The sequence below is a fragment of the Panthera onca genome, chromosome B2 (assembly GCF_046562875.1).
Source record: "Panthera onca isolate mPanOnc1 chromosome B2, mPanOnc1 haplotype 2, whole genome shotgun sequence".
NCBI classification, from domain to species: Eukaryota; Metazoa; Chordata; class Mammalia; order Carnivora; family Felidae; genus Panthera; species Panthera onca.
Genome location: NC_138343.1, coordinates 52,064,395 through 52,077,214, shown reverse-complemented (window position 1 = coordinate 52,077,214; position 12,820 = coordinate 52,064,395). Strand labels below are relative to the sequence as shown.

At 37.3% G+C, this 12,820-nt stretch overlaps 1 protein-coding gene across 2 annotated transcripts in view; it reads right to left on the bottom strand.

Moving 5' to 3' along the window:
* Nucleotides 1–12,820, bottom strand: part of SACK1B (scaffolding CK1 anchoring protein B) — a 90,293-nt gene continuing 77,473 nt past the window's right edge. For both annotated transcript variants that reach the window (XM_060615780.3, XM_060615781.3), the window contains exon 5: nucleotides 1–6,466. In XM_060615780.3, coding sequence (XP_060471763.1) covers nucleotides 4,165–6,466 — 2,302 coding nt within the window. In that variant the 3' untranslated portion in view covers nucleotides 1–4,164. The remainder of the gene's footprint in view (nucleotides 6,467–12,820) is intronic.

Sequence of the window (12,820 nt, the reverse complement as noted above, 5' to 3'; positions counted from 1 at the left end):
CTAATTTGGAAGAATACTTCTTTGATAACATTTATGTATACAAAAATTGACTCTTTGGTTTATAATTTCATCCTTTTAATTTTAAGTATTCTAGAACCAAACTGACTATTAAGACAAACTTTTTTTCAAACAGTATCACATGTAGTTAATGTGAAACAAAGACTCTTCTTTACACCCCTTGGCCAGTCACATTGAGTTAACAGATATTCACGAAAGACAAGTATCTGTGGAATAAGAGTTGAATAACTGGATAATCTGAAGTAAAGTTAAAGTTGAATGTAGCCAGAGTTCAACTTCTTCCTTGCTTATCTAGATCACACTAGATGTCGTCTTGGTTAAACAAGGTCATTTGCTTCCATAAAAAGTAGACTGCCAACATATACCCATCACTCAACACACCACATTAGAAATGTGGCTAATCCCAATCATAATAGTAGAGAGATACCAGCATGTTCAGGATGTAGGCACTTCAACTATTCTGAAGACATCTGCCCAAAACTACCTTGAAATTGTACCTATCTTTTTGAGTTTCTGTGTACAAACTAATATACGATGTAGAGAGTAAAAACTGCCTTACCAAACTGTAATATGAAAGTACATCTAAGTGCCATTATCTTTCCACCAATATTGACATGGGGAGAAAAAGTGTTTTGCTTGAAATGATTATATCCATAAAGTTGGATAGTGTCTGTTTAAAACTTAAACTCTTGAGTAAATTATCTGAAGTATTACGTGCTTAGTCTTAACCCTGAGGAATTTCTCAGCCACAGAAACTTTGGAAAGTATAGATTCTGAAATACAGATGTTTCTGGAGGAAAAAATAAATAAATAAAAGGGGAAAAAAAGGTAGAAGAATATAAATCTGTGCAAAAGCCCAAGCTACTTGTCACAGGTAGATGAAATAAAGCACCCTGCACTTCTCAATTCCACTAGGGAGAGGAGCGATTCAGGGACTATTTAAAAGCTATCTATGCTTCCAGAAATGATGGCAGTGGCTGTACAAAAAAGCAACAAGCTTTTGCTTGTAATTAAACATGATTAAAACTAGTCTATGCAATTTCAGCTTCAAAGTTATCTTGCTCTACATTTTAGGGACTCCAATTTCAGAGCTGCCTAAAGACAATTAGCCCATTATCCCCTTAGCCCATTATCCCCTTGCCCCATCTAAGAGACAAAGAATGGGTAATATTAAAGTCAATTTGGTTTGGTTAGCTATGGGTTCTGCCTTTGGTGAGTGGGTAAAGGACCATGGTTCATAATTACAAAAATGACTTTCTAAGAGCAAAATGAAAAATCTCTTTCATTCACTGGACTCCAATTCTAATGATTTTTAATAATTTTATACTAATATATGAAGATTATACAATTGCCAGAGGATTCTGAAAACTAACCCACTAGCAATTAGGTTTTTTTCATTGCAACTGAATTTATCTGATTATAAGGAAATGCACATTCCAAAGGTCATTTAAAAAATGCAAAATTTTTGTAAATACAACAGTATTTTTGTAAATACAACTGGCTACTTTTCCTGTTATTATTTTTCAAGAAAGAAAAATAACTTTCCTTCTCAATTTTATTTTTATGATATTAATTTATTAGGAACTGTGCTAAATTTCCAATCTATTACACAGCTTTCCAAAACAATGGGACTCTTATAACAATAAGATTATGAGTCTTAAAACCCACTTTTATGAATAATGTTAAACTGAGTTTATATTCTGGATTTGTGTTTCTAAAATGGTATTGCTGTACAGTTACTGGTATATTTCTACAATTTGTAAAGATAGAGCAAAGGAGAGAGACAACTTTCAGGAAAGGTTCCTCAATCATGGTGGAGTAGAAGCCAACAAGGTATGGTAAGGTATAGTACCAAACCTACAGGGGGCACCTAGGTGGCTCAGTTGGTTGAGCGTCCGACTTTGGCTCAGTTCATGATCTTGCAGTTCATGAGTTCGAGCCCCACATCGGGCTTGCCGCTGTCAGCATAGACCCAGCTTCGGTCCTCTGGCCAACTCCCCCTTGTATCCCTCCCCTGGTCACTTTCTCTCAAAAAGAAAAAAAAAAAGGTATTAAAACTACAGGCTTTTGTGTTTAAACCCAGTTATACCAATTCAGAGCCATGCAACTCTTGGAAGATTTTGTAACTTCTCTGAGGACTAGTTTTCTCATTTGCAAAAAAGGATGTACGTACTTCACAGGGCCATTGTCAAGAGTTAAGGGGATCATATATTTAACATTGAGTTCCATTCCCTGCCCAGCTTCCTAACCCAATGGACTGCTTTCCCTAGCACAAACACAGGTTAAATTCACTTAGAGTTCCTTTTCCTTCTTTTTGTTGTCACAGGTTAACCAGCACAAGATCAAAATGGTGGCCTAGCAATTAAACCTGGCCGGCTAAGTTACAATCGGAAATTAATGTCGATTTCATTCCCTATCTCACCTACTATGATTATTTTAAGCCCCTGCGTGTCCTTGTTGTCCAGTGGAATTCAAGTAAACCTTTCTTAGCGGATTACTGTTGAATCAGAAAATATAAACATTCTCTCATTTGATTCTCAATAGTTCAGGTGAGGCCAATATTGAACACATTTGGGAGGGATATGACTGCATGTTAGACACTTTAGCACCATTACCTTTTAACTGTGTGAGTTAGGGGCCTTACCTCTCATTTATCACCTCAATCATCACCTACAAATAATGAGGACAAAGGTACCGCAAAATAATTGTTGTGGGAACTATAGGTTCTATAAAAGTGCTCAATAAATGTTAGGTTTTATTTTCCCTACTGTCATGTTTTCTCTTGTCATGTTCTTATCATGGTATTTTAATACTATGGACAATTATTTTAATGGCTGACATTTTAAGGCTGTTCTTTTAATTTAATGACATAGACATTATTTAACTTAGTCTTGAATTTTTAAAACAACATATTGGCCACACTGCAGCTCAGAAGCTGTTAAATAATATATTTAAAGTCTTATAGAAACACTTCACACTTCTCAAATGATCCATTGTTTCTTGAATTCTGTACTTTGTGGATGAAGTAAAGTCAAGTTAAATCTCTTTAATGGATGTGGGCCTTTAATTTCATTACTCTAAGAAAGGCAAAAGGTATCTTCTGATGTAAATATCATCATCAGATTAAGATATCGAAGGATTTAAAACTTTCAACCAGGCTCGACTGTCATGGAAGAAATGGGCCAGATACCAATTCTCAGTTTCATCACAGAACTTTTATGAAAACAGTACACAGTCATATTGTATTTGGCACAGCGTAAAAAAGATCATGGATTTTTGTAAGCAAAACACTAAGCATTGCCATACTAATCCAAGATAAAAATTTAGGCAGAAGTTTACAATTCAAGTTTCCCAAATATCTATTGCTTGCTCTAAGTTTCAAAGAAGGAATGGTTACAAAAGTTCAGCAGCTGACTGGTGAGTGGAATATAGGCTCCCTTGGTCCAGAGTGGAAAGAAAGACAACCTGGATGGTTTTCAAAAAATTAGGAAAAGAAATTCCTACCATGTACTATATGAGGCTGAGAGTCTGCAAACACCTCAGTTAAAATGAAAGATGTGCTGAGCTATATAACTTAAATTGTACTGCTGCTGCCCAACCAGTTGCATATGTTCCACAGGAAAATTAATAAAACACTAATAAAATATAACAAGTTACCCTGTAGAATTTAAAGATAATTAAAACCCAAAAAGGCTTTGTCCTATTTTCTCATAATGTGAAGATATGAGAACCCATAAAGATATATTATAAAGGGCCATTGAGAGTATAATGATCCTTTTTTCAAGGGAAAGGCTTTAGAATGAATGCTTAAAATCCATACACCATCTCTCCACTAAAGTTTCTATTTTGAGACCTAAGTAGATCTTCAGTCCGAAGAAAACAATTACATTTTTTTTTACCACTACCATTTAAAAGTCATGTTGTATAGAGACATTCCATCTACACTGCAATTAAGTACAACTAACTTTATCACACAGAACTTTACTGTATACATTAGTACACTGGTAAACATTTACATCATACCCCCAAACTCTGTCCCTATAGAAATCTATTGGCATGTTACAAAAACCATCCACAGGGTTCTTTGGACAAATATTTATAGTTACAGTCATTTGTATTTTTAAAACTATTTGAAGTTACAGTATTTCACTTATTTTTGTGTATGAAGTTTCCAAACTTCTGCATAAATCCTCGGAACTTGTTTTCATTTGGCTGGTATGAGTGATATACACCAGTATTGTAATTAAGCAGTGGGCTGGACCTGCCATAACTATTGCCCACAGTTGTGGATTTTATTTCTGGGCGATGCACACCAGTATTTGGCAGGTTGCTTGCAGGCTGAATAGAGCTTTCAATCTTATAAAGTGGCTCAAAACGACTGTAAACGCGCCTGTCAGTTGAGTGAGATCTTAGAAGCTCATTGGGCTTTGGTCTTGGAGAAGAAGCTGGTTTTCTTTCAGGAGCAAGAACTGTATTAATCTCCTTTGAATCTCGGTATTGGATCTGTTCGGTGTTAAATCTAGGGGCAGAAGCATCACCTGCCCTTTCCAAGAACTTGTTCTCAACTGGACCTGAAGAAGGTATTGTTTTACTACCTTCCTCGGATGGAGAACTGATCCCCTGGGATGGGCTAACTGTTACATCTTCCTTACTCTTGTGAATACTGCCTTGAGAGTTTGATGAGGAAGAACGCTTTCTTCTGGGAGATGAATCAATTTTTGGCTCTGACTTCTTTGGTTTTTGATTCTCTTCAGCCTCAGAAACTAACGTGTCAGAACTGCTACACATTCTATAAAAGGCAGGTGCTTTATTTTTGGATAGATTTTCTTTCTTTTCTGGGGTAAGGCTAAGTAATGACCTTAACTTCTGAGACCCCTTTTTCAAAAAACTTGGCGAACCTTTAACTTCCTTTTTTGAAGTCAGTTCTTTGCTAGGTTCATCTTTATTCATTTCAAGCAAAGCAGCAATGGAAATTGACTTGGTGGTAGTGCCACTCGGAGGGTCTCTCTTGATGACCTCCCTGTCCTCTTCCGCGCTCTGAGTCACATTGTGCATGCTCTTAGAACTTTTCAGCAAATCCTCTTTGGGTTTTTCTGGTTGTCTAACTCGACTCCTGGTGAGTGTACTATATACATAATGCTTACTGTGTCCGTGATCTAAATTGGCTTTTGAGTGGTCAAAGAATGGAAAACTTCGCCTTTTGAGCAGATTCTCATTTTGTTGATTCTTTGGATTTTCTGTCTGCTTATTTACACACAAGGATGTATATAAATAGTTGTTTGACTCTGGATGGCCATTTGTAGTTTGATGTAAGACAGCTGAGTGGTTTTCGGGAACCTGCAAGGTGTGCATTTTGGGTGCCTCCGACTGCAATGGGAGCTTCGGAGTTGATTCCGGCAAGGGCTTGTCTGTCACATGCTGTACACTCGTAGGGGTGTCCAAGACCTCCTTAGGTGTGTCGCTTCCCTGGGAACCGACGACAGTTGAATTTGAGGAGCCGGTTGTACAACTGTTAACTTCCTGCTGCTCAGGTAAAGTGGGTTTAAACACAAAAGAGGAACGAAGCCGAGAATGAGTATAAAGGGCGTTGGCTTTCAAATTTTCAGAACTTTCGTAGCCCTCAAACCGGTCACCTAGAGCCGATCCATTTGAATCAGGTGCAGCTTCTGAATGATCATTTAAGTAGGATTCGATTCTCCAGTTACGCAAGAACGACTTTGTGGTATGTTCAAGGGTTGGCATTCGTTGTTGCAAAAATCGAATATGATTATCTGTCCCGTTAAAAGACCGCCGCACATTTGAGTTCCTTTCTGCGAGATTTGTTGTTTTTCTCTGGGCAAGCCGATCAGCAAAACTCTGGGCAGGTGTATTACGGTGACCTGCATAGCCGCCTCGTGATGAGGACGCCACACTCAGACTATCCGAAGGCTTTTTCCAATTACCTGGAGGATTGATGTTTCGATTCAGAGCCCTGTTAAGCAGCAGGTATGGTGTTGTTTCTGGCTGTTCTCCAGCATAACTATGCCTCTTCCAATTTTCATTTATTTGACTGGATTGATACTGACGGACTGTATTTGGACCATTAAAATTTGGAATAAAATGAGGCTTGTAGCCATGATTTCTTATGCTATATTTGTCATGTTCATTTAGAGTGTATATCCCTCTGTTTTTGAAGTAACTAGAGTCTAGTTTGTGAATTTTGTCCTGTCTGCCAAAAAGGTTTCTTTGGCTGGAAACAGAAGCTAGTGAAGAAACTGAACGCTGGTAGGTGCCATTCTCCCAGAGTGATTTGCCATGCTTCACCCTTGCTGATTCTTCCTGGGCGAATGGACTGGGGACACAGGATCTGGCATAAAGAGTTCTAAATTCTTCATCAAAAGACTCAACAAGTTGTCCTGTGATTATCTGAACCATGCTGAGGTGAGCTTTCTCAAACGACCACATGTAGCTGGAAAAGAATCAAAATGGGAAAATTTTAATTTTGCTGTTAAAAGATTAAGGACAATATATAAATCCACTAAGCAAAATTTGTCATTTAATGTCAACAAGAGTATTTTTTGCTTGTTTTCCTCAGCTATGACAATTTAGAACATCTTCAATCGTTACTTGCTTGCAGTCCCTGGAACTCCCTACTCCCCCATTTCATAATTAACATTTTTAAAAAATGTTCTTAATGTTTATTTATATCTGAAGGAGAGAGATACAGAGCATGAGTGGGGAGGGGCAGAGAGAGAAGAAGACACAGAAGCCAAAGCAGGCTCTGTCAGCACAGAGACCAGCGCAGGGCCTGAACTCACAAACCATGAGATCATGACCTGAGCCAAAGTTAGACGCCCAACCAACTGAGCCACCCAGGTGCCCCTAAACATTTTTTAATGTATATTTGTGAGAGAGTGAGACAGAGTGTGAGCAGGGGAAGGGCAAAGAGAGAGGGAGACACAGAATCCGAAGCAGGCTCCAGGCTCTGAGCTGTCAGCACAGAGCCCGATGTGGGGCTAGAACTCATAAACTGCAAGATCATGACCTGAGCCAAAGTCAGGTGCGAAATGAGCCACCCAGGTGCCAGCCCCCATTCATATTTTAAATAACAAAGCAATTCAAGTCCTGGCTTTGAAACTACCCATAATTTTTGACATTACTTTCTACAAGTCCAAAGAAAAACCTGCTGTACATTTTGCACATTGCCTACTAAGATGTTATGGAATAAAAAACATTGTATTTTATATAGAGCATCCTGGCAGAATGCAGGCAAGCCAGTATCAGTAGGAAAGTTGAGAGACCTGGCTTCTGCTGAGCTATCCACCCACATGAGCTTGGGCCTCAGTTTCCTCATGTCCAAATTGCTAGCATAATCCTGCCATTCCTTATAGTTCTAGAATGTTAAAATGCAAGATAGGCCTTTGCTAATACATGCATTTTATCTCTGTGGCCTACTTAGTAAGTATACTTTGGGAAGCCAGGGCTTTGGGATGCCAAGTGAGATCTTTTAATATAAAATACAATTTCTAGGAAGTTAATGTTTGTAACTACTTTATAATACTTTGTGGAATTTCTACAATTTAAAAATGACAGTTGGAATTTCATATAAAAATATAAATCTGACATGTAAAAATTTAGATAATGTAACACAGAGTCACTGAGCTAAAAAAGGAATCTCTAGTATGCTATATATCAAATACTGTACATGACATAACAGGGGTTAATAAAGGAAAAAGGAGACAGAGACATTCTCTACAATGAACGAGCTTACTGTTTATAGAGGGGACACAATAGCAAAGGCAGATGAAAATACTAAGAGAATGTGTAGAGTAAGAATTTAAAATATACAAAATATCATAAGGAGTGTACAACTTAAGAATCTTACTATTCTGATATACTCAGTTTTGTCTAGTATGCTTATTGAAAGCATGGTATGAGAAGAATCATTTACCGGGTGCTCTTTTTGTGCAGATGTGCAGGCCACCAGGCTGACTTAAAATAAGTGACACAATGTGAATGATTAAAGGAATTTTCAACCCCAGATATGCAGATATGAATATAAAATCTGTGTGAAAGAGCAAGTAAAGGAATTGAATAGTCAGCTATCACCTATGAGAAAAGCCCCAGAGACAAGCAGGGTTTTGGCTGTATTCTGAAAGAAGCCAGATAACCCCGAAGTTCAAGCACGAAAGGCATGGAACAGTTTGTGTGGAAGAAGAAACATACAGGAAAAGAAAGGAAGCAAGAATGGCCCTCTTTTGGTTGAACAGAGAAAACAAATTCTGTTTAGCTGAAGTAAAGAAGTTTTATTACAGACTGATGAGCAAAGGGGGAAAATCTGGAAAGCAAAGCAGAGAGTTTGTACAGGATTTATTTCCAAATTCGGATCAATTAAAATAAAAAGATGTTTGAGGACTGATTTTTTTCCCGGTAGCTCTTTGTAACACAGATGTGAAGGATGAGGGACTGCATTTACTGTGATGAGTAAAAGAATTGACATAAGGTGATAAGAGCCTAAGCCAGTACAGAAATTGGAATAAAGAGTAAAAATGTTGAGCCAGTAACAAGAAGAGAGAACCAGAATATCTGCATGTCCTAAAGGATGTGTATAGTTTCTGAAATAAAAATAACCTCCACGTGTCGAGCTTAGGAAACTGACAAGGTAATGGTACTGGGGAATATGTTACAACTGGAAAAGTTTTCCAGGTTTGGTAAATCAGAAAACAATATTGTGATATGTAAAAGGAAGACACTCAAGGGTATATATTCAATTTGAAGATTATTCTCTGGAAACACTGAATAGCCCCAAATAAAAGAATTGTTTTACTGACCTTCAGGGAACTTCCTATAAAATGTGAGAACCTCAGCCAATCACCCTCCTGTGAACCCAACAGTTGATAAGGATTTCCCATGCGATTTCCAATAAGCATTTGAGTCCCTTATCAATACGTAGCAAAAGATCAGCAGACATTTAATGAAAGTTTAGAAGATTCCTTATAAAGCTTAAAAACTTAGATGCAAAACAGAGACCAAAACAAACAGGAGAAAGACAAATGGAGAAAACAGAAAATGCACAAATAAGAATATGTATAAAAACACAGACACATAAAAACTATAATCAGTGTCTTCAAAGCAATAGAGAAGATCATGCATCTATAAAACACACACACACACACACAAAGGATACTTTGAAAATGGTGAAATTTGCAGATATTCAAAATATTTGATAGCAAAATTTTTTTTTAATGTTTATTTATTTTTGAGAGAGAGAGAGAGAGAGAGCACAAGCAGGGGAGGAGCCGAGAGAGGAGACACAGAATCCAAACCAGGCTCCAGGCTCTGAGCTGTCAGCATGGAGCCTGATTCAGGGCTGGAACCCATAAACCATGAGATCATGACCTGAGCCGAAGTCGGACACTTAACCGACTGAGCCACCCAAGTGCCCCTATAACAAAAAAAAACAAAACAAAACAAAAAAAAAAATTAAGTTATAATAGATGTGTTAGAATGAACAATTGAGAAAATCCCCCAGACGTTACAATTCTATCCACTCCCAGATAGAAAATCATAGGGGAAAAAAATAAAAAAACAATGGGAGCAGATATCCAGTTCATAAGAATTCCAGAGAGAGAGACAATAGAGACAACTGAGGAGAAGAAATGAGCAAAGAATATATGAGAAATTGTTTCAGAATTGAAAGACATGAGTACTTGGATTGCTTAGAACAATAAATAAAAAAGACCTAGATCTAGAAACATAACAAATTTGAGAATAGCAGGGAATAAAGAGAAATCTTAGATGTTTCTAGAAAGGAGAAAAAAAAAAGTTACATAAAAAGAATAATAACTGTTTGAGACTTCTCAACAGCATGTTTGATTGTCAGTCAATGTCTTTCAAATTTGAAGGAAAAATGATTCAGCTTAGAGTTCCATCTCTAGTTAAGTCATTAACCACCTAAAATTATAAATTTCTGGACTTAAAAAAAAATTCCATGCTGACGGAAAGTATTCTTGAGCAAATGAGAGAAAAAACTATGACTTAGAAACAAAAAAGAAGGAAAAATAGGATTAAGATGGGATACAAGAAATTGTGGCTCAAACTGCCCAGGAATACGGGAAATTGCAGAACCCTAGCAGTGTTTCAGGTTAAAGATCTGCCAGTCCAGATTGGACACGACAAACTTGGCAGTAACTGAGCATTTGGAAAAGTTGTTCATGTGCTAAGAAATCTTCAGAATCAACTGGAAAAAACATAGCAATAGATAAACAGAAAGCAAAGACAATGAATAAAACCAAAACCAAATGGTCATTATTAACTTTGTTATAAAAAAGGAAGCATATCACAAATGACTCTATGACTCATCAGCGATCAATTCTGACACAACTTTAGTAATGTAAATTGAGACTTCTTACTTAGCAAACAATTTTGATAAAACTGTACGGGGTGAATGGCAAGCAGGAGGGAAAGTGGATATGGGTGAATAGAAATATAACCCTTCAATCATCATACGACAGAGTCAAGACATAATACCTAAAAGTGATAGATTGAGCATTCACAGTATAATCATATTATGTAAGAGAATGGAGTAAGTATGGGAAGAACCAGCTCAAAGAATTAAATAATTGCACCTGGAGATCAGGATCCAGCAATGGAGAGACATGGAGAACAAAAACTTTTGTATTACATATCTTTTAGTAATATTTGATTTTTAAAAAAGTGTGCACATATTTACCTAGATAAAAAATAAAGTGAACTTACTACTCCCATTCCCCCCAGACCCACTGTCACACTCCTGCAGTTGGGAATGTGATTATGAATTTACTTATTAAAAAGAGGCTCAAAAACTCTGAGTTCCTGGCTGGGGATCACACAGGGAAGTCTACGGAGTGAAAGCAGTGACATGCTGCTGGCTGTAGCATGGATCTCTCAACGTGACAATCTTCAAGTCTGACCAGAGATGGCACCTGGAAGCCAACAACTTCGGTGAAACTTGTCTTGTGAAAGTAGCTTTTATAGAGACAGCAAGATTTAAAAAAATGCTTATAAAATTCTCTCCCAGTCAAATTTGTAGACATTACTTTACTAAATATGTTCCAGATTTCATACGACAATTTCAAACAAGGGCATCCAATTCACAATTCAATTTGCACACATTGATAAAAAGTATATGTGTTTTATCTCATCAATGTTAGTATCATGAGAGACCAAAACACTTGTCCTGTTTTTGCGATAAAACTGTCATCACAATGACTGAACCGTCACACAATGTGTGACTGTGGTTAGTGCCGACATCAGGCCTCTCTGGAAATAAATGCTTGCAGTTTAGAATAGGAAGACGTTTTAGGGCAAAGAATTTTGAACTAAAGACAGTGGCATTTTGATTTGGGCTATAAGGAAAATGATGGTGATATTGGAATATGAGACAAAGACTGGTTTTCACCAAAAATAATTAAATTTTTAACCAGTTTCTATGAAGACTGGTTCATAATTATTCCACCAGATCCTGTTAGAATACTGTTAACAGGAAAGGTCCGAGATAATTAGTAGAAAGAAGAAAAGAAAAAAAAAAAAAAAGGGCTGACAACCATATTTTTTTCAAGAAGTGTATTTAAAATTAACATGGACTAATAAGGAAAGTAGAGTTGTTAGATAAGAGTTTGGGTGAATTTTTATCATCTGCAGTACTAGGCATTCGATCCTCACTTCCATAAATAGTAACTTAAATTCTGCCTCTGGCTTATGATGTACATAGAAAGATAAAGGGTTTTTGTTCCTGTGGTTTGTTTGCTTTTCCCAATATCAATTCGAACGTAGTTTAGCCATTGTCATCTCAATATACAGCACCTATTAATGCCTAGTGGTAGCAAAACAAAGTTAAGGTGAATTTATGGTTCAAGGTAATCTTAAAAGTCAAGTTAAATAATAAAAACAGAAAGCATTCATTATGGTGAGATTAATAAATACCATTCTAGAAGTCAAGCGAACTCCTAATTTTAATTAAAATTTCAATTAAAAACCCTGTAAAACCAAGTGGGTCTGAACAAATACATACACATATAATGAGTCTTTAAAGGGACTCATTAATTTCAAGCACTGGTTGTAATTTCTGCTCTTAACAAGTTTTCCTTTAGAACTACAAACAGCACTTTCAAAAAAAGGTCTCTGAGCTTAAAGGGAAAGTTACCAGGTAGTAGTGGCTAAAATATACCTAAAATAATAGCTGACTTTAGGGGTTACGGATGCATTAACTCATTTAATTCTCATGACAAGAAGGTGAGATAGGCTCGAGGATTATCCTTTACAGCGGAGCAAACCTAAGTGGAACCAAGTTAAACACATGGCCAATCACATCAACATACTGGCTCCTTCTTGTGGACTTTTTAAATTATTAAGGGAAGAAGCAAAAGTTTCCCCTCGCACTGCCCTGTTTACCCCCATAGTTCTCCTGGCTCCTTGGGAGTCTGTGCTGCCCTGGTGACCTAGAAGTTCACATGTGCTTGTTGGTATTTCAATCTGCCTGTTGATACAATCTGATTGTACATCCCATTCAGGACTGATGCCCGGAATTTGTGAGAGTATTAGGGCAGCACTTTTACTCTAGAACAAGCAGAGCTTGGACTGGGCTGCCAGCCCTGGACTGCTGTTGGCCTTTAGCTGTGGGGTTTTGACAAGTCACTTAACCTTCTGGAACTTCAGTTTCATCACTGATAAATGTAGATGCAAACAACTGCTTTGTAGATAAGTGGTAAGGACTGGGGATGACATAAGTAGAAGAGACTAGCCGGAACAGAGGAATGGAGGAGGTATTCTCCCAATGGGGACC